The 22,629-nt window shown below is 47.3% G+C and overlaps 1 protein-coding gene across 1 annotated transcript; it reads right to left on the bottom strand.

The window, feature by feature from the left end:
* Positions 1-643: 643 nt before the first annotated feature.
* On the bottom strand, positions 644-21,101 carry FCMR (Fc mu receptor). The gene is made up of 8 exons (XM_061185453.1): positions 21,065-21,101; positions 6,336-6,671; positions 5,459-5,590; positions 4,258-4,480; positions 3,970-4,106; positions 3,488-3,646; positions 3,151-3,209; positions 644-847 (listed from the first exon to the last, which is right to left on the bottom strand). The coding sequence occupies exons 1-8, from the start codon at positions 21,099-21,101 to the stop codon at positions 671-673; spliced, it is 1,260 nt and encodes a 419-aa protein (XP_061041436.1). The 3' UTR covers positions 644-670.
* Between the last annotated feature and the right edge of the window lie 1,528 nt (positions 21,102-22,629).

Raw genomic sequence — 22,629 nt, 5'->3', positions numbered from 1 at the left:
TCTATTTCTGAAAGGGGGAATGCTGGAGTCAGGGTGCTTAGGTGCATCAAGGGAGGAAGACTTAGAGTAAAGAGGGTATCCACATATATCACTAGCACTAACAAGCATGGTTCTGAAAATTTACAACCCTTCATCACATCAAAATAAATTGCCCTCACCATAGGACTCCAGACAAATAGAAGATCACTAGTAAATGCCAGCCCTAAGATCAGGGCAAAGAGGTTGTAAGGGGTGTTTCATAACAAGGTCCCTTCCTAGCTCAGGGCTGAAGCATGTCCTCACAAAGAAGTTCAGGCACCTTCTATTGGTGGGAAACCCAAGACCGAGAAGGGCTTTCAAAGCAACAGCTATGCCTAGGCTCCAGTCCAAGGCCATGTGGTCTAGAGCCAGGGCAGCAAAGACCGTGTGATCAAAGACACTCTGCAAATCCCATAGCCTGTTGCATGGCTTGGAAAGGAAGCAAGTGGCCTCAGGACAAATGCTCTGCATTCCCAGAGCCCACCTGAAAACCACAGGGGGCTGCAAAAGTGTCCAGGAAGAGCTGGGGGAGGGGGGACTGAGCAGTACTCAGGGCAAACAGACAGGGATGAGACTCGAGGTGGGACGTGGGAGTAATGAGGGTTCTGAAAACGGATGGAGTGGGTGTTGGAAACCAGCAGACAGACAAGACTCATTGGCACCAAGGTCTGGGCCCAGGGGGACAGCTGGAGAGCTGAGTCAGGCAGGGAATATTGACGTAGTCATCGGAATCCGTGTCCTCCATCTTGGCAGCAGGCTGGTGGTAGAAGCTCACATATTCACAGCTGATCTTCACAGATGGGGCATGGAGCCAGGGAGTTTCCGACACCTGGGAACAACCAGAGAAGCATCACTGGATCTGGGTAGGGTGATTGTAGCATCGACAGCAGGCAATGGGGCGGGGTGGGGGGGAAGCATGCATGTGGTTGCTGTCTTCTAGAAGGCAAAATACAGAGGTGGTTGAGCCCCATCAGGTGGCTCAGTCCTGGGGATTTTCAGGGTGGCGTCTCAACCCCAAATAACTGGAAAACACTTAGATCTAACGTGACAGGAAATGCCTTAAACGGGGCTCAGACTAAAATCATGTGACTAAGCATGGGTCTGAAGGAGAACCAGCTGCCGGAGGAGTTTCCCCTCTGGGATTAGATGGTGTGACTTGTGGAATAAATATGCATCTTCTCAGGGAGTTATCAGAAGTAGGATGAGTCATCCTCTGCACCTCCATAGGGCTTTTATTCCATGGAGAGCTTGTGACGTGACATGACAGTGCATTCCAGGAAGGAGCCGGCTGGTGAAGCGGAAGAAGGTGGCATGCCATGTGGAACTCCACTTCCCCAGAAAGAAAGTTCAGGATCATCTGCCTTCAGGATGGATCAGTTCTCGGAGGACAGGGCTACGCCCTGACTCTAACACGGCACAACTATTGTAACATCCACCCAGGAAGGCTGCAGTAGGGAGAGTCACACATTTTTAACACAAGCGCTGAGAACCAGAAGTTCAGCCCCCTGAACATAGTAGGCACTGAGTGAGTGCTCACTGAAAGGAGCTGTTACTTTCTGTACTTTACCAGAGAGGGAATGAGCAGCAGCTTGCTTCAAAAATACATCTCCCACTGCCTGATACAGTTCATCATTTGAGATTTATTTGGCTTAAAAAATTTTAAAAAGTCACTCCCTGTGAAGGCTTAAAATACTCAGTCATTAATCATAGGCACCTTGTTGTGAACTTGCTCCATCAAGATTTTTATCCCTGATAGCGGGAATGTGAGTTTCAAGCAGGGAGGAAGGGTAAAATTTGAGCAAGGTACTGGCCCAGGTGAGGGCATGTGTGGTCACAGAGCAGTTCCAGAGAAAAGGGCTGAGGTAAGTGTAGAGTAGATGGGCACCGCTGGACCTACCTAAGCTACTATGAACGTTCTCCAGCAGGGCTGAGTAAGGGCAAGCTCAAGAAGCTGGGCATGATGGGGGCAGAGCTGTTGCTTGTTGCCAGGCATCACTCTCCCCTTTTTAGCAAGGCACGGTTACTGAGCTGGGGATACATTATTCAGCCTCCCTTGAAGGCAGGTGTGACCACGTGACTAAACTGTGCCCAGTGGGATGCAGGTAGAAGTGATGTGTGAAATTTCTGGGTCATGGTCTTAAAAAAGCAACTTTCTCTTTCTCCCTCCCATGCGCTGGGATGCAGACATGGTGCTGGGGATTGAGCATTGACCACGGACGGATGGACGCGGCAGGACTCCAGGGGATGGTGCAGCAACAGGCAGAAGGCATTTGAGTCCCTGGATGACCCCATGGCTCAGGCTACCTCCTCCTGGCTCCCTGCCTTTGCTTGAGAGGAAAATAGGCTTCCATGTTGTGGGCCGTGGTTTAAGGTTTGCTGCATTAGCTTAGCCTACACCCCCTAATTAAATCAGGGACACTTGCCACACTTAGTTTTTACTGGTTCCTGAAGTAATAATGTTTCCGCTATGGTAGGCTGCTTTAGAGAATAAAATGGGAAATTTGGGAAAACAAACACGAATGAATAGTTTAAAGGTTTTTCACACATCTGCCAAATGACCATCGATAGAAAGATGAGAAGAAGAAAAAAAAAAAGTTAGAAAGATGAGTTCCCTATGTCCAAACCTAGATTTCAAGAGGAATCTTCTTCATCCGAAGTGTTGAATCTTATCTACGCCTCTAGGCCAGGCTTAACTGCCTTCAGTGATGGGTAAACAACCTCCTGTCATCTTCGAGGGCTTACTAGAAAGTACTTCCTCATACTAACGCGAAACTGGATAACTTCCACCCCCTTAAGATCTCCTAGAAATCGAATCTTTTCCACACGAAAGCCCTTCACGTAGTTGTAGAGGTACCATCTATCATCCTCTACTAAGCTCCCATTTATCCCATGAGAAATGCTTGGCTAAAAGCCGTGTAACTAAGTCTACCACAATTGTTGCGTAGTCGTCTACTGACACCATCCAAGGAGGAAACTGATACTAGTTCCCAGACTCAGGGCCCGGGGAGCCACTGCGAAAGCCCGCGCTCTCCAGCTAAGCCGAAGCTCCACCAACTACGCTCGGGTCCAAGCCCAGGTCTGGGGCCGCCCATTAGGGCCGCAGCTGCCAATCAGAGGCGGGGCGGAGCTTACCTGCGGCGGGGCTGGGGGCGCCGATGCTCCGGGGCCTGGGAGAGGTGCCGCCCCTTCACCTAATGGGAACCGGGAGGGCCGACATGAGGGCGGGGCCGAGGGTCCAGCCCCACCCACAGCTCCGCCGGAAACCCTGGGGAGGAGGAGCCGGCCGCGCGGCACGCGGCTGTTCTGGAAGCGGGGTTCTTCTGGCTCACCCTCTGCGCCGCGCAGTTTCTACTGCTCCTGCGTGCACGCCCGGTCCGCCCCGCTCTCCCCCAACCTGCCCCGCTTCCCCCAACCCGCCTCCCTCTCCCCCCGACCTGTCCCGCTCTCCCCCACCTACCCGCCTGCTCACCAGCAGCGTCCACCTCCCGAGGGCGCCGAGGGCAGGCGCTGTAGACGTTGTTTTGGGTGCGTGGCCGCTGCGACACGCGTGGCCGCTGTGACAGGGGCCGCTGTGAAGCCTCCAGGGCGCGCATCCTCACGGCCATTCGGCGGACCCGTCTGGAGAGAGCTTCTCGGTAAAGCCAAAGGGAAGGAGAGAGGAAGAGGGCGTCAGAGGCCCGTGGCCACCCCCTCACAGTCTTAGAAAACTAAAGGCTGCCTGTTTCCCGGTGTTTGGCAATGTCTGACATGTGGGTGCTTACTGAAGACCAAAGGGCCCAGGCCGCGCTCCTCCCCGTCCCCATTTCCAGACCATTGAGCCCCGTGCCACGTCCCCCATACCCCAGGCTGCTCATCTAAAGCTCCTGAGTGTCCCCGGGAGATCAGAGGGGTCTGAATGCGCTGGGATCTTTGGGAAGCTCGGCTCTCCGAAAAGGAGCCCGACCCCCTCACCTTTCCTCCTTTGAATGACCCTCTTCGCCACCAGCCCCAGAAGTGCCAGCAGGATGAGACCCAGGATGGTGGGGGTCAGGATGTAGAAGCCTTGATCTTCCATCCCAGACACCGGGCCTGGGCCGTGGTTGAGTGCTCTGAGGAGGGAAGGAGGGGGAGAGAGAAGGGAGAGGTCAGGAAGGGAGGGGGTTAAGGCAAGCACGCAAGTGGCCAACTTTTTTGGAGGTAGCTCACAAGTTTGTCCCTTTGTTAACAGAATTCTCGCCCTGGATGGTGCAGGCCTCTTACCTCTGCCTGTGAAGCCTGCTTTGGTGGTTGTAGCTGGCCGTCTGGAGCCTGAGCAGTTCCTCCCGTGCTGAGGTTTTGGAGGCTGTGGCAGGTGGCAGGAGGGTGGTGGGCTGGGCAGTTGCTACTGAAGATGCCCTGTAAACTCGAGGGCGGTGGGCGATTGAGGTGGTGGGGGAGGCATGGTGTGCTGGAGGGGCCTCGGTCCTTTGAGCTGCTGTGGTTACTACAGAAGACAGCAGGAAGAAGTGACCTTCCACACACACACTCTAGTCTCCAGCAGCCTTGGGCCAACCATTTCTTTCCGGAACACATGCTTCCCTTTTACCTAGACTACCTTTGTTCTCACAGTCCTCATCACCTGAAATGCCTCCTGAGCATGCCATCTGCATGTAGTACGTTCTATCTATATTTGCTTCAAACTCCATTTCCTACAGGAAGTCTTCCCTGACTTCCCAGGCAGAAGAGCTTGCCCTCCTCTAAGCATGGACAAAACCTTGTTTGTAGTTCAATTCCCACTCTGCCTTGTGTTGTATCTATGTGCTTGTCTATTCTCCCCCATCCCACACCTGTCAGTCACAACCTTGAGTATACAAAGAGCTCAGTTACACGATCCCTCTCTCAATGGCCAGCAGTCTTTTAGTGTAACAATATTAAATTAATGTATCTACCTCACAGGGCAGATGTGAGGATGTGATGGAACTATTGCATGTCAAAATGCATTTAAGACAGGAAAATGGTATAGAAATGTAAAAGTATCATTAGTATAATCATGATTAATCTTTTTATGGTAAAATAGAGCTGTTAAATCAGTATGCCAGCAAATGGAAGACAGCCCTATGGGGAGCAGGAAGCAGGAGGACCTCTGGCTGGGAAACGTCTGCCCAGTCTTGGTTTCCCGAAGTCATTCATAAAAGAGCTAGATTTTTGTGAATGGAGCACAAACTTCATTACATGTGGTGCCACCTGGTGGTGATGGGTAATTTCTGCAACTAGTGCCAAGTGTACAGGCTGAAGGATGGGCTTGAAAGACTTGGAACGCAGATCCCAGGGAGGTACCCCCTCCTAAGGCAGGGAAATACACATCTGAGACGCAGCTCTGCTCTGCCAACCATCCTATGAGCTGAACATATACCGCCTCCTCCATTTTCACAATGCCATAGAATCTCCCCCACCTCCCCTACCCTACCTTTGGGGAACTGACCTTTGGATATGAATTCCAAAGAACTGGCATGTTCAGGCATCTGGAACCAAGGAGGCATATGCATTTGGAGAAATCTATTAAACCATGCTGGAGGCTCAGGCACTGGCTCTTCTTCCCAGAAAGGCCCGTAATCTACCGGAGGCAAGAGGAGTCCATTGGTGGTCTCTAGGACGAGACTGAAGCCTGGGGAAGGGACTGCTGGTATGAGCTGAGGCTGACTCAGCTAGGGCAGATGGCAGTGAGGGGATGAGGGCAGGGAGCAGAAAAATAACCAGGCTGGGGGCTTCCCTGACAGAAATCCTCTTTCACCCTAACCCCGTCGGCATTCCCTGCAAAACCATCGGAGACCATTGGGAATCTAGGTTGTTGAATTAGTGCTGTGTATGTCTGAGGAAGTCAGTGGAGAAAAGAAAAAAGGAAGGATTTGGGAGAAATAAAGAAAGGATCAGATCATAAAGTAACAAATTTGGCCATCAACTGTGAAAAATGATTGTCTTTCCTTTATATTTATCCCTGATATTTTTCATGGGACAATTATGGTAATAATTATGTCCTTTTGCTTCCAATTTCCTTCAGTCTCAGAGCCCCTCCTCAGTCTCACCCCACACTCGCCTCGTGCCCTGGGTAGGATGAGTAAAATACCACACAAGGAGAGCACCTATCCTGTCCCTTTCATACAGTTTGGATAGAAAATTTGGTGGACCATGAAGTTCATTGACTCTATGAGGTTTCAACTCTACAGATCCCAATTCCTACTGGACTTGCTAATATGGCAATAGTGTAAGAGTGTGGGGACTGCAGTCCCATTGTTGTCCCAGCCTTCCTGAGTGGAAACGTTTTCTGGGTGGCCAAAGCCTCCATCAGGTGGGGCACCTACCACTGTGAACAGACAGGGTGACCTGCTGGGTCTTGCCCCGGTCTGTGTCCATGCCCGCCCCACAGGCATAGACCCCGCTGTCACTCTCGACCAGCTCTGTCATCTCCACCAGGAACAGATTCCTCTCTGGAAACAGCGCCAGGGTGACTCGATGCTTGAATTCCTTCTTGACGAAGTTCCTGTTGGACACCACGGTGGCGCATCCTCCAGACGCAACAATTGTCCGGCACAGATATAGCCTCACATGCATTTCAGGAAGCGGGCACTCGATGACAACAGATCCTCCCAGCATTCCCTCCACCTTTACTTCTGGAAGGACCCTCAGGGCTCCAGCTACTGCAGGGAGAGGGAGTTAATGTAGAGGAAGCCCCATCCCCAGCCACATCCCCAACTCCAGCCCTGTTTCCAACCCAGGCCCCAGCCCAGCCTCACACTCATCCCTACTTCCAACTCCATCCCCATTAGCAGCCCAAGCCTCAGCCAGCCCTGAGCCTCAGCCCTCTCATGATCTCTAGCCCTGGCTGCATCCTCAGCCTCTTCCCATCCCCAACCCTATTTATAGCCTTGGTCCAGCTCTATGTCCATCCCTAGCCCTATGCCCAAGGCTGAGTCTCTCCCCAGCCCAAGCCTTAATGTAATCCTCAGCCTCGTTACCAAACCTGAACCCATATGGACCCAGACATCAAACCCCTGAAAATACAGTCAAAGCCACTACCCCACTGCAGAGGGAGAGAATGTGCCACAGTGATCCCCCCAACCAGCACATGATCCCTGAGTGACTTCAGGGTGGTGTCGGGAGGCATATGGTACAATTAGCTCCAACAGGTTTTCTATCTAGTTTTGTTTTGCTCAGATCCATCCAACCAACCAAAACAACCATTCACCTCCAGTTTTTTTATTCAATAATTCAACAAGTATCTGTTGAATGCCTTTCATGTGATAAGGTAGCTGGCATCCCTCCCTCACAGAACGAATCATTTATTGAATGATACAAATGGACGGCCACTATGTGACAGCAGAGTGTAATAAATCCCATGGCGTAGGTACACAGGGCTCCTTGGAAGCAGCAAGCAGGAGCCCCTGATCCAGGCTGCTGCAGAGGATGATATAATTTGAGGAAGGCTTTCTGGAAGACATGATGTGTGAGTTGTGACCTGAAGGACTGGGTGTGGAGGGCAACTCAGAATGATGGTTGTCTTCACTGAGGAAGGGAACACAGAAGGAAACAAGGGTATATTTGAGTGTGTGTGCACAGTGTATGTGCATTGGGGGTGGTGTGGAGCAGGGTGGAATAAATGGTGTGGTTTCTGAGTCCCTGACATCAAAAAGCTTATGCTTTGGCTGAGAGAAGGCAGGTCTAAGCTGGAGAAGAAAGTAAGTCCAAGTATGATTAATTGTCAGCTAAGTGGGTCCCACTAAGTGTCTGTATATTTCTGGGAAGACAATTCAGAGGATGAAGTGTGTGTGGGGGGAGGGGGCTGTGGACTAGGGTGGAGGAGAGACCCTTCTAGACAGTGAGAACCACCCCCAAAAAGGCTGGGACAGGAGAGAGGACATGGCATGTTCATGAGGCGGGGAGGGATGTTCACAAACTTCCTGAAATTCATCCATAGAGCAAACATTAAGAATAGCTCTAGGACTTCCCTGGTGGCACAGTGGTTAAGAATCCGCCTGCCAATGCAGGGGACACCGGTTCGAGCCCTGATCAGGGAGGATCCCACATGCTGCAAGCAACTAAGCCCGTGCGCCACAACTACTGAGCCTGTGTGCCACAACTACTGAAGCCCGTGTGCCACAACTACTGAAGCCCGTGCACCTAGAATGCATGCTCTGCAACAAAAGAAGCCACCACAGTGAGAAGCCCGTGCACTGCAACAAAGAGTAACTCCCAACTCACCGCAACTAGAGAAAACTCACGCACAGCAACGAAGACCCAACACAGCCAAAAGTAAATTAAAAAAAAAAAAAATTCTCTCTTTAAAACAACAACAACAAAAAGAATAGCTCCAAGGAGTCAAGGAAAGAAGTGGGGCTGGAGCCTCCTAGATGAGCAGAGAGAGTCGAGGAGGATGTTCTGGGGAGAGGGAAGGAAGTGGACAACAGAAACAACCATGGGAACATGAGATAGGGGTAGAGGAGGCTAGAGAGGGGCTAGCTGGGGACACTTACAGGAGTATGTTAAGATCTGAAAGTGTAGCTGGTCAGTGTGGTGGGGAGAAGAGGGGCCCACCAGACATGTATCATCTGACATGGAAACCCTTCATGAATAACCCAACACTGCTTTAAATCCCCTGGAAACAGACGTGTGAGGTAGCCCTGTGACTGGAATGTGCCAGTGGAAGGGTGACCCATCAAAGGACAAACACCCAACCAAGGGGATAGGCGAATCCCCTGTATGTCCAGAAGGACCATACCTGTGTGTAAAGCCCAGCACCTGAGAATGAGCATACAAACATTTTTGGACCAACCCAGCCAGAAAAGGGCATGCCTGCTGCTTTCTCAAGGGTGAGATGCTGTAAAATAGGCAGGCGCAAGACAGAGCAGAGAGGGGTCATCAGATGCCTCCAGTGGCCTCTGTCTGCTCAGCAATGAGCTGCTGGTAACCCCCTGGCTTGCCCAGATCCTCTGTTATGGACTGTATGTTTGTATCTCCCCAAAATTCATGTGTTGAAACTCCAACCCCCAAAGTGATGGTATTACGAGGTGGGGCCTTTGGAAGGTAAGTAGGGTTAGATGAGGTCATGAGGGTGCAGCCCTCATAATGGGATTAGTGTCCTTATTCGCTCCATGTACACAAGAAGAGACCATGTGAGCACACAGGGAGATGGCTGCAAACCATGATGAGGGCCCTCATGGAGAATCATACCTGCCAGCACCTTGATCTAGGACTTCTAGTTTCCTGAACTGTGAGAAATAAATGTCTGTTATTTAAGCTACGCAGTCTATGGTATTTTGTTACAGCAGCTGGAGCTGACTAAGACATCCTTATTGTGCAAACTTTGGATGGATGAAGCACAAGGAAAGCTTCTGGGTACACTGAACTCTGGTCCCAAGGAAGCACTAATGGGTGAGATAAAAATGACCAGATCCCACTCTCCTTGGAGTTCATAGTAGCTTCTAACAAAAGCAGATTTCCCAAATAGAAAAAAAGGTAGATATAACCTCCAGGTTTAGAACTTAGGCACAGTGTGCGTAAGACTCCTGTGGGGGAACTTGCTAGGATACAGATAACCTGGTCCTGCCCTTAAGCAATGTGATTATATCTGCTTAGGATGGGGCCTATGAATCTGCATTCTTAGATAAGCATCCCAGGTGCCCTTGAATTTTTGCAATTCTGGACCCTTTAACTACATTTCCAAATGATTCAGGGGAAAAAAGAAAGGGGTGGTAGAAGGTATCTAAAGGAACCAAGCTGTTTAATATTGATATTTTAGAGAGGCTGCTGACTAAGTGTCATTAATCTCTAAGTTGGTGATTTGATTTTCAGTGGTGATGGTAGGGGAAACGGATATATGTAGCTTAAAAAGTCACTCTCAACATATAATTGGATATAAATATCCAATTTGGAACATAGAAAATATCTTGTTTTCATAATGCAAAATAAGGTAAAGGCCCCCAAGGCCTTGGCTGGTGGCAGTGCTCTGGGAATAGACTTTGGATTCCGTGTAGCAGTGATTTTCTAGGTGGGAAAAGCAATGAGGACCCTATCAACTCAAGTCACAGCAGAATCTCTGGAAGAAGGGAGCTGACCTGAGAGTTTTATGTTTATCCAATGGAGCGTGGATTTTTTTAAAAGGATGGGAAGCATCCTATGCTCCTTCCCACTTCTGCCCACACTAACCTGTGTGTGTCTGGGCCCACTGTCTGCCCTCGGCCCTGTCGCTCTGGATGGAGTGTCCCCCTCCTCTCAAAAGCCAGTCCTTTCACCTTTATCCTGAATCCATCCCATCACCTTTTTTAGAGCATGTCTTCTGCAATCACCCCCTTTCTCTGTCTGTCTCACTGGTTCTTCTCCTCCAGCATTGCCATGGCTTACACACACGCCCTGATATGGCCCATATTGGAAAAACCTTTGGTCGACTTCTCCCCTCCCCTTCAGCTGCCACCCCTCTTCTGTTCACTTTCTCAAAATTACTGAATCCACTCCTCCATCTCCCGATTCCTCTTCCACCTACATCTGTCAGAATTATGGCTCCAGTATTCCACTGAAACTGCTCCGGTCAAGGTCACCAAAACTTTCCTTGTTGCCATGTTGGATGGTCACTTCTTTATCTTTTTTTGCTTGCTCTCCTGGCAGCATTTGGTGGAACTGAGCCTTCCTGCCTTGAAATGCTTTCCTCTCCTGGCTTCCCCGACATTACACTCTCAATGGCTGTTCCTTTGCAATCTCCTGACTTACCTCTCCTTATCTGTTCACTTAGTTCTCCTCCTCCTTCCTTCCTTACTTCCCCTTCTCTATCAGCATTGGGCCTGACGCTGGGCCTGTTCTCTTCTCTGTCCTCCTTGCTTCCCCCCCCACTAGCTCATTTACTTCCATGGCTTTTAATACCAACTCTATCTAGGTCTCATCATAATATGGATCTCCAGTCTTGTCTTTACCTCTGGGCTCCAGACTTGCCTTTCTGACACCTGCTCTTGCACTTTACTCAAACATATATTTTCCAGACTTACAATGGCAAAAACAAACAAACAAACAAAACCCTCTTGATTTCTCTTCCAAAGCCTGTTCCTTCACAAGCTCTTCCCATCTCCAAAACTAGCACCAACATCCGTCCAAGTGCTGAAGCCCCAAAGTCATCCCCATATTAAAGAATCAAGAATAAATTTTAGGTATGCGTATGTGTACTGGGTCACAGCATCAAGTGTATGTATGTATTATTATTATGGGTCAAGGTAAAAAATGTTTGAGGGAGGGGCAAGATGGCGGAAGAGTAAGACGCGGAGATCACCTTCCTCCCCACAGATACATGAGAAATACATCTACACGTGGAACTGCTCCTACAGAACACCCACTGAACGCTGGCAGAAGACGTCAGACCTCCCAAAAGGCAAGAAAATCCCCACGTACTTGGGTAGGGCAAAAGAAAAAAGAAATAACAGAGACAAAAGAATAGGGACGGGACCTGCACCAGTGGGAGGGAGCTGTGAAGGAGGAAAGGTTTCCACACACTAGGAAGCCCCTTCGTGGGCAGAGACTGCGGGTAGCAGAGGGGGGAAGCTTCGGAGCCACGGAGGAGAGCACACCCACATTGGTGCGGAGGGCAAAGCGGAGATTCCCGCACAGAGGAGCGGTGCCGACCAGCACTCACCAGCCCGAGAGGCTTGTCTGCTCAGCCGCCGGGGCGGGCGGGGCCTGGGAGCTGGGGCTCGGGCTTCGGTGCTAGCCGGGAGGGAGTCCGGGAAAAAGACTGCAGCTGCCAAAGAGGCAAGAGAATTTTTCTTGCCTCTTTGTTTCGCGGCGCGCAAGGAGAGGGGATTCAGAGCGCCGCCTAAACGAGCTCCAGAGACGGGCGCGAGCCGCGGCTATCAGCGCGGATCCCACAGCAACAGGGACGCAGAGGGAAAAACGGAGAGATTCCCGCACAGAGGCTCGGCGCCGAGCAGCACTCACCAGCCCGAGAGGCTTGTCTGCTCACCCGCCGGGGCGGGCGGGGGCTGGGAGCTGAGGCGCGGGCTTCGGTCGGATCCCAGGGAGAGGACTGGGGTTGGCTGCGTGAACACAGCCTGAAGGGTCTAGCGCACCACAACTAGCCGGGAGGCTGCACGAGAAAAAGTCTGCAGCTGCCGAAGAGGCAGGAGACTTTTTCTTGCCTCTTTGTTTCGCGGCGTGCAAGGAGAGGGGATTCAGAGCGCCACTTAAACGAACTCCAGAGACGGGCGCGAGCCGCGGCTATCAGCGCGGACCCCAGAGACGGGCATGAGACGCTAAGGCTGCTGCTGCCGCCACCAAACAGCCTGTGGGCGAGCACAGGTCATTCTCCACACCGCCCCTCCCGGGAGCCTGTGCAGCCCACCACGGCCAGGCTCCCGTAATCCGGGGACAACTTCCCCGGGAGAGCGCACGGCGCGCCTCAGGCTGCTGCAACGTCACGCCGGCTTCTGCCGCCGCAGGCTCGCCCCGCCTCCTCCGTACCGCTCCCTCCCCCCGGCCTGACTGAGCCAGAGCCCCCGAATCAGCTGCTCCTTTAACCCCATTCTGTCTGGGCGGGGAACAGACGCCCTCAGGGGACCTACATGCAGAGGCGGGTCCAAATCCAAAGCTGAACCCCGGGAGCTGTACGAACAAAGAAGAGAAAGGGAAATCTCTCCCAGCAGCCTCAGAAGCAGCGGATTAAAGCTCCACAAACAACTTGATGTGCCTGCATCTGTTGAATACCTGAATAGACAACGAATCATCCCAAATTTAGGAGATGGACTTTGGGAGCAGGATATATTAACTTTTCCCCTTTTCCTTTTTTTTGTGAGTGTAGATGTGTATGCTTCTGGGTGAGATTTTGTCTGTATAGCTTTGCTCTCACCCTTAGTCCTAGGGTTAGGTCCGTCCGGTTTTTTTTTTTTTTTTTTTTTGGCTTAAAAAAAATTTTTTTTCCCTAATAAATGTTTTCTTAATAATTTTTTCCTTATTTTCTATTTTTAAAAAAAATTTTAATAAGTTTTTTCATATTTTTTATTTTAAAAAATTTTTTTTCTTAATAAATTTTTTTCTTATTTTTAGTATAAAAAATTAATAAATCTATTTTTAAAAATTAAAAAAATTTTTTTTCTTAATAAATTTACTCTTAATAATTTTTTTTCTTATTTTTTATTATAATTGCTTTATTTTATTTTATTTTATCCTCTTTTTTTCTTTCTTTCCATTTTTTCTCCCTTTTATTCTGAGCCGTGTGGATGAAAGGCTCTTGGTGCTCCAGCCAGGCATCAGGGCTGTGCCTCTGAGGTGGGAGAGCCAACCTCAGGACACTGGTCCACAAGAGACCTCCCAGCTCCACGTAATACCAAACGGCGAAAATCTCTCACAGATCTCCATCTCAACATCAAGACCCAGCTTCACTCAACGACCAGCAAGCTACAGTGCTGGACACCCTATGCCAAACAACTCGCAAGAGAGGAACACAGCCCCATCCATTAACAGAGAGGCTGCCTAAAATCATAATAAGGCCACAGACACCCCAAAACACACCACCAGACGTGGACGAACCCACCAGAAAGACAACATCCAGCCTCATCCACCAGAACACAGGCACTAGTTCCCTCCACCAGAAAACCTACACAACCCACTGAACCAACCTTAGCCACTGGGGACAGATACCAAAAACAACGGGAACTACGAACCTGCAGCCTGTGAAAAGGAGACCCCAAACACAGTAAGATAAGCAAAATGAGAAGACAGAAAAACACACAGCAGATGAAGGAGCAGGGTCAAAACACACCAGACCTAACAAATGAAGAGGAAATAGGTAGTCTACCTGAAAAAGAATTCAGAATAATGATAGTAAGGATGATCCAAAGTCTTGGAAATAGAATAGACAAAATGCAAGAAACATTTAACAAGGACGTAGAAGAACTAAAGAGGAATCAAGAAACGATGACAAGCACAATAAATGAAATTAAAAATACTCTAGATGGGATCAATAGCAGAATAACTGAGGCAGAAGAACGGATAAGTGACCTGGAAGATAAAATGGTGGAAATAACTACTGCAGAGCAGAATAAAGAAAAAAGAATGAAAAGAACTGAGGACAGTCTCAGAGACCTCTGGGACAACATTAAACGCACCAACATTCGAATTATAGGGGTCCCAGAAGAAGAAGAGAAAAAGAAAGGGACTGAGAAAATATTTGAAGAGATTATAGTTGAAAACTTCCCTAATATGGGAAAGGAAATAGTTAATCAAGTCCTGGAAGCACAGAGAGTCCCATACAGGATAAATCCAAGGAGAAACACACCAAGACACATATTAATCAAACTATCAAAAATTAAATATAAAGAAAACATATTAAAAGCAGCAAAGGAAAAACAACAGATAACACACAAGGGCATCCCCATAAGGTTAACAGCTGATCTTTCAGCAGAAACGCTGCAAGCCAGAAGGGAGTGGCAGGATATACTTAAAGTGATGAAGGAGAAAAACCTACAACCAAGATTACTCTACCCAGCAAGGATCTCATTCAGATTTGATGGAGAAATTAAAACCTTTACAGACAAGCAAAAGCTGAGAGAGTTCAGCACCACCAAACCAGCTTTACAACAAATGCTAAAGGAACTTCTCTAGGCAAGAAACACAAGAGAAGGAAAACACCTACAATAACAAACCCAAAACATTTAAGAAAATGGGAATAGGAACATACATATCGATAATTACCTTAAATGTAAATGGATTAAATGCTCCCACCAAAAGACACAGACTGGCTGAATGGATACAAAAACAAGACCCATATATATGCTGTCTACAAGAGACCCACTTCAGACCTAGAGACACATACAGACTGAAAGTGAGGGGATGGAAAAAGATATTCCATGCAAATGGAAATCAAAAGAAAGCTGGAGTAGCAATTCTCATATCAGACAAAATAGACTTTAAAATAAAGACAATTACAAGAGACAAAGATGGACACTATATAATGATCAAGGGATCGATCCAAGAGGAAGGTATAACAATTGTAAATATTTATGCACCCAACATAGGAGCACCTCAATACATAAGGCAAATACTAACAGCCATAAAAGGGGAAATCGACAGTAACACAATCATAGTAGGGGACTTTAACACCCCACTTTCACCAATGGACCGATCATCCAAAATGAAAATAAATAAGGAAACACAAGCTTTAAATGATACATTAAACAAGATGGACTTAATTGATATTTATAGGACATTCCACCCAAAAACAACAGAATACACATTTTTCTCAAGTGCTCATGGAACATTCTCCAGGATAGATCATATCTTGGGTCACAAATCAAGCCTTGGTAAATTTAAAAAAATTGAAATCGTATCAAGTATCTTTTCCGACCACAACGCTATGAGACTAGATATCAATTACAGGAAAAGATCTGTAAAAAATACAAACACATGGAGGCTACACAATACACTACTTAATAACGAAGTGATCACTGAAGAAATCAAAGGGGAAATCAAAAAATACCTAGAAACAAATGACAATGGAGACACGACAACCCAAAACCTATGGGATGCAGCAAAAGCAGTTCTAAGAGGGAAGTTTATAGCAATACAAGCCAACATCAAGAAACAGGAAACATCTCAAATAAACAACCTAACCTTGCACCTAAAGCAATTAGAGAAAGAAGAACAAAAAAACCCCAAAGCTAGCAGAAGGAAAGAAATCATAAAGATCAGATCAGAAATAAATGAAAAAGAAATGAAGGAAACAATAGCAAAAATCAATGAAACTAAAAGCTGGTTCTTTGAGAAGATAAACAAAATCGATAAACCATTAGCCAGACTCATCAAGAGAAAAAAGGAGAAGACTCAAATTAATAGAATTAGAAATGAAAAAGGAGAAGTAACCACTGACACTGCAGAAATACAAACGATCATAAGAGATTACTACAAGCAACTCTATGCTAATAAAATGGACAACCTGGAAGAAATGGACAGATTCTTAGAAATGCACAACCTGCCGAGACTGAACCAGGAAGAAATAGAAAATATGAACAGACCAATCACAAGCACTGAAATTGAAACTGTGATTAAAAATCTTCCAACACACAAAAGCCCAGGACCAGATGGCTTCACAGGCGAATTCTATCAAACATTTAGAGAAGAGCTAACACCTATCCTTCTCAAACTCTTCCAAAATATTGCAGAGGGAGGAACACTCCCCAACTCATTCTACGAGGCCACCATCACCCTGATACCAAAACCAGACAAAGATGTCACAAAGAAAGAAAACTACAGGCCAATATCACTGATGAACATAGATGCAAAAATCCTCAACAAAATACTAGCAAACAGAATCCAACAGCACATTAAAAGGATCATACACCATGATCAAGTGGGGTTTATTCCAGGAATGCAAGGATTCTTCAATATACGCAAATCAATCAACGTGATACATCATATTAACAAATTGAAGGAGAAAAACCATATGATCATCTCAATAGATGCAGAGAAAGCCTTCGACAAAATTCAACACCCATTTATGATAAAAGTCCTGCAGAAAGTAGGCATAGAGGGAACTTTCCTCAACATAATAAAGGCCGTATATGACAAACCCACAGCCAACATTGTCCTCAATGGTGAAAAACTGAAACCATTTCCACTAAGATCAGGAACAAGACAAGGTTGCCCACTCTCACCACTATTATTCAACATAGTTTTGGAAGTGTTAGCCACAGCAATCAGAGACGAAAAAGAAATAAAAGGAATCCAAATCGGAAAAGAAGAAGTAAAGCTGTCACTGTTTGCAGATGACATGATACTATACATAGAGAATCCAAAAGATGCTACCAGAAAACTACTAGAGCTAATCAATGAATTTGGTAAAGTAGCAGGATACAAAATTAATGCACAGAAATCTCTTGCATTCCTGTATACTAATGATGAAAAATCTGAAAGTGAAATTAAGAAAACACTCCCGTTTACCATTGCAACAAAAAGAATAAAATACCTAGGAATAAACCTACCTAAGGAGACAAAAGACCTGTATGCAGAAAATTATAGGACACTGATGAAAGAAATTAAAGATGATACAAACAGATGGAGAGATATACCATGTTCTTGGATTGGAAGAATCAACATTGTGAAAATGACTCTGCTACCCAAAGCAATCTACAGATTCAATGCAATCCCTATCAAACTACCACTGGCATTTTTCACAGAACTAGAACAAAAAATTTCACAATTTGTATGGAAACACAAAAGACCCCGAATAGCCAAAGCAATCTTGAGAACGAAAAATGGAGCTGGAGGAATCAGGCTCCCTGACTTCAGACTATATTACAAAGCTACAGTAATCAAGACAGTTTGGTACTGGCACAAAAACAGAAATATAGATCAATGGAACAGGATAGAAAGCCCAGAGATAAGCCCACGCACATATGGTCACCTTATCTTTGATAAAGGAGGCAAGCATATACAGTGGAGAAAAGACAGCCTCTTCAATAAGTGGTGCTGGGAAAATTGGACAGGTACATGTAAAAGTATGAAATTAGAACACTCCCTAACACCATACACAAAAATAAACTCAAAATGGATTAAAGACCTAAGTGTAAGGCCAGACACTATCAAACTCTTAGAGGAAAACATAGGCAGAACACTGTATGACATAAGTCACAGCAAGATCCTTTTTGACCCAGGTCCTAGAGAAATGGAAATAAAAACACAAATAAACAAATGGGACCTAATGAAACTTAAAAGCTTTTGCACAGCAAAGGAAACCATAAACAAGACCAAAAGACAACCCTCAGAATGGGAGAAAATATTTGCAAATGAAGCAACGGACAAAGGATTAATCTCCAAGATTTACAAGCAGCTCATGCAGCTCAATAACAAAAAAACAAACAACCCAATCCAAAAATGGGCAGAAGACCTAAATAGACATTTCTCCAAAGAAGAGATACAGATTGCCAACAGACACATGAAAGAATGCTCAACATCATTAATCATTAGAGAAATGCAAATCAAAACTACAATGAGGTATCATCTCACACCGGTCAGAATGGCCATCATCAAAAAATCTAGAAACAATAAATGCTGGAGAGGGTGTGGAGAAAAGGGAACACTCTTGCACTGTTGGTGGGAATGTAAATTGATACAGCCACTATGGAGAACAGTATGGAGGTTCCTTAAAAAACTAAAAATAGAACTACCATACGACCCAGCAATCCCACTACTGGGCATATACCCTGAGAAAACCATAATTCAGAAAGAGTCATGTACCAAAATATTCATTGCAGCTCTGTTTACAATAGCCAGGACATGGAAGCAACCTAGGTGTCCATCATCGGATGAATGGATAAAGAAGATGTGGCACATATATACAATGGAATATTACTCAGCCATAAAAAGAAATGAAATGGAGGTGTTTGTAATGAGGTGGATGGAGTTAGAGTCTGTCATACAGAGTGAAGTAAGTCAGAAAGAGAAAAAGAAATACAGTATGCTAACACATATATATGGAATCTAAGGGAAAAAAAAAAAAAAAAAAAAAAGAGGTCATGAAGAACCTAGTGGCAAGACGGGAATAAAGACACAGCCCTACTAGAGAATGGACTTGAGGATATGGGGAGGGGGAGGGGTGAGATGTGACAGGGTGAGAGAGTGTCATGGACATATATACACTACCAAATGTAAAATAGATAACTAGTGGGAAGCAGCCGCATAGCACAGGGAGATCAGCTCGGTGCTTTGTGACCACCTAGAGGGGTGGGATAGGGAGGGTGGGAGGGAGGGAGATGCAAGAGGGAAGAGATATGGCAACATACGTATATGTGTAACTGATTCACTTTGTTGTAAAGCAGAAGCTAGCACACCATTGTAAAGCAATTATACTTCAATAAAGATGTTTAAAAAAAAAAAAAAAGTTTGAAAGTGTATACCCTATGCTACTGCCTTGCTTTATTACGGAACTCCACTTAGGGCCCCAGGCGATGTGGCCTATAGTCTGTGCCTCACACACTGGGCTGTGGGACCAGGACCACCGCCACATTTGCAGGACCTGGGGCAGGAATACAAATAAGACCCAAATATCATACATCTAAATATTTTAAAGTTAATTAGCAGGCTAAAAACCTGTTGAATAAAGTATCCCCCTATCTTGACAAATTTACACACTCCTTGGATGTCCACTCTGATACATGGCTATGCAGGGAAAAATGGCTCCAAGTTTCCTGCCTCTAGCCTCTGGCCTCTCTCCTTTCTGTTCTCATCCCTGGCTCCTGCCCACTCCACAATGGTCCTGGTATATACATGGGGGATGACCCAGCTTGCGTGTACAAGCTCCATCCATCTCCTTCCCAAACAGCCACCTGTAGCCACCCTTTTATAAGCCAAGGGGTCACCCTAGGATAGAAGACCCAGGATAGAATCTCACACAGTCATTGAAGGTGGTTCCAGAGACATTTGGACAGGGAATTTGAGGTCTAGAAGAGGGGGTGTGGGTGTGGGCTTGGAATAGGCACATCCCTTTGGGCCTTGAACTCCTCACCCTGTGGAGATGGGCACAAGTGGAGAAGGACCAGACCCAGAGCAAGGACCCCTCTGGCTAGAAGGGTCATATTGCTCAGGACAGACTGCAGGGGTACAATTTAGGTACCCTTCACTCCTAGACATTTTCCACGTCTACCCAATCCCTCTTCCCTCTCAGGCCTAAGTTTAGTTAACCATCCACTGTGATCACCTATGTCCTACTACCTCTCAGAGTCTATTTCATTAAAACTTCATTCCCTTGGGTTTTTAGGGATTTCCAATATTTGATTAAAAGATTTGACTTTCTTCCAAACTCCAGCCATTACAAAGAAAGCAAGTATGAATAAAAAACAACTTTGACCCCCAAGAAGCTTACCATGGAATCAATAAAATAAGGTGGACACACCTTGAGCTACAATACAAGGTAGAACGGGGTCAGCTATTGGGGTTCAGAAGAGGGACCTCTGGAACTTGTACGAGAAGGTGGAGGTTGAGATGGGATTTGAAGGACCCATAAATGGTGGAGGTGAGTGGAAGGCTATTCCCGGCAGAAGGAATGGCATGAGCAAGGGCATGGTGGCAGGAAAGTCTAGCACATGTTCAAAGAGGCATCCCATTGGCTGGAGGTTAGGAAAACACAGGGGAGTATGATAAGCTCAGAGTATAAAAGGGGAGGCCAAGGGAGGAGTTTGTATTTAAGGAGTTCGATTCAGTAGGCAGTGGGAGCCATGGAAGGTTGTTGGAAAGGATGATCCTATGATCACAGTCAAGATGAAGGAAGGTTGATCTGGAGCTACAGGCTGGTCAGGTTGGAGGAAGTGGGAGAGATAGTTAAGAGGTGATCCAGTGTTTTTCCTTTCCATTCCCTCTGTTATGTCTCTAGTAGGGGCTGCCATGGCTTCTCATCCTGGTAAATGTGAATCTAGAAACTACATGAATTGGCCATTGATTAGGTCAAAGTCTGGTTGGGGATAAATGGGAAGAGGTGGTAAAAAGCTATTTTGGCATTTTACAGCTGATATCAGAGATAGTTAAGACAGAGAGAGTAGCTGATTTTGGTGGTGACCAGTGAGGAATTTGAGGTTAGGTGTTAGGCCTGTTGCATTTCTGATCTCGATGGGGTATGGAAGTGGGAGTGCCCAGGAGACAGTTGTAAATTGAGATATGGAGCTCAGGAAATGGATTAGGGCTACCAAATGGGTTAGGGAGACTTCATTTAGACTGGAACTTTGAAAATTCAGGAGTTAAAGAGATCCAAAGAAAGAGAATGTAGAAGTAAGAAGAAAGAACTTTGGAGGCACTTGCTTTGAGATTCCATATTAACAGGCCGATATGTCTGGGAGAGGTGGCACCTTCAGCCCTTACAAGTCAACTCCTGAGCGAGCAGGAGGTGTGTCTGGAGTAGAGGGAGGCGCACTAACTGGGAGTGGGGAGGGCCTCCATCCACGTCCTGCCCTAGGTACCGGTTTACAACTAAATCCATCCAGAAACTTCAGAGCTGGAGATGCACAGCAACTCCCCTACCTGTGGCCAATTCAGCCCTCATACAACGTCCAGGGTGTTTCCCCACAGCACTTACCTGGCAGGAAGTAAAGTGACCAAAGCCAGAGGTCCATGGCTCCTTCCAGGGCAAGGTCCCATCCAAGAGCCCCTGGAGAGGGGGACAGAGACCCACTGCTCACCCAGGAACCCTTCACTGTTTGATGCTTGAAAGAGATTTCTGGCCCCCACAAGGAGTACGGCTTGAAAATGAGGAAATGACAACCTATCTTATTTGCTTATTAGTTTTAGATGAAAAAGAAAATACCAGCAAACCAAAGAGGAAGTCAGGAACTGAGAAAACATGTTGTGTTGAGTGAGAATGGGTCACCAGGGTTCAAAGTGCCTCCAGGCAGCTTCTAAAGACTATTAGAAACTACCAGTTCTGCTATTTCTTTGCCTTGGAGGGTCCTCTCATGCTTTACGTGCTTTATGTGAGCCAGAGTCATTCCCCTTATGCCTGTCTTCAGGATAAAAGAGCCTCCTTACCAATTTTCTGCATCTGAGGACAGCTGTATGGACAGAAGCTTGGGCTTGAAGTCAGAAGGTGCTGGTTGTAGCCCTTGAACTCATTGGACAAATGCTTTGGGGGACCTACTATGTGGAAATACTAACTGTGGATTTTGAGCAATTCACTACCTTTCTCTGAGCCTCCATTTCTCTATCTAGGAAATGAAGGTGGGACAAGATGATCACTGGCATTCTCTCCCACAGAACATCATTCCTGGGGTCTTAACTGCAGCTCATCCCCCCTCAGATCAGCCACCCCTCATCTTCCCCGACTATCTGCCTAAGGTGCTGCCCTCTCACAGTGGCCCAGGCACAGTCCAGTGACCACAAGGGCAATGCCCGGAGAGGGTGTGACAGGTCACACAGCAACTCTGTCTAGAGTCACAGCAGCCTGGCAGAGCTACCCTTCAGAACCCTGACGGTCGAGGGCGAGGGCCAGTGGCCGGGACACTGAGGCAATCAGCTGACAGTCATCATGGAAGGAGCTTTGGGCTCCAGTCAGAACCCGGGATTCTCTTCCTGGCTTGGCACTTTCTAGCATGGGCCTCAGTTCTCCCACGGATAAAATGGGATGGTGCCTGCCCTGCCTCCCTCCCACAGTGTGCCTGAGGCCCCGCAGAAGCCATGGCCATGCAGGTGTCTCTAGAGCCCCTCATGCGGAGGCGTGGAGGATGCTACTGATCGGAGGGTTCAGCCTTCATCCTTGGATGCTGTCCACAGGTTGGTTCCCAGGGCCCCCACCTCCAGGCGCTGCAGCCTCCTGTGCCCACAGGGGACTCTGGCTGTCCCCATACCTTTCCAGGAGGCCCCTCCAGCCCCCCACCGGCCCCCACAACACAGGTCTGTCACACGCTCTCCAAAACACAAAAGACAACATCCGCAGTGGAAGTGGAGCGTGAGGCTCGGAGCAGGTGCAGAGGAAGTGTGGGTGGCGGGGCGCTGGGTCCCCACCAGCCCAGGGCAGCTGCGGCTGAGATTTCTCCCCCCGACGCCGAGGTGTCGAGAGCAGCCTCCGGGCTCTGGTTCAAGCGAGTGACTCTAGGGGGTCTTCCGTCAGCCTCCACCCTTCCCTATACTGAGGCCTCTTCCCAGCCC

This window comes from Eubalaena glacialis, chromosome 3, assembly GCF_028564815.1.
Source record: "Eubalaena glacialis isolate mEubGla1 chromosome 3, mEubGla1.1.hap2.+ XY, whole genome shotgun sequence".
In the NCBI taxonomy this organism is placed as follows: domain Eukaryota; kingdom Metazoa; phylum Chordata; class Mammalia; order Artiodactyla; family Balaenidae; genus Eubalaena; species Eubalaena glacialis.
Note: the sequence above shows the minus strand (reverse complement) of the source record. Positions and strands in the feature narration are given on the sequence as shown.

Excerpts from the sequence above, each read along its gene's own strand:
- FCMR (XM_061185453.1), bottom strand. The coding sequence starts at position 21,101 with ATGGACCTCTGGCTTTGGTCACTTTACTTCCTGCCAG. Across the intron at positions 4,481-5,458 it reads TTTGGAATTCATATCCAAAG|TAACCACAGCAGCTCAAAGG; the intron begins GTCAGTTCCCCA and ends TGTCTTCTGTAG. Across the intron at positions 3,210-3,487 it reads TCGGGAGGTGGACGCTGCTG|GTGAAGGGGCGGCACCTCTC; the intron begins GTGAGCAGGCGG and ends GGTTCCCATTAG.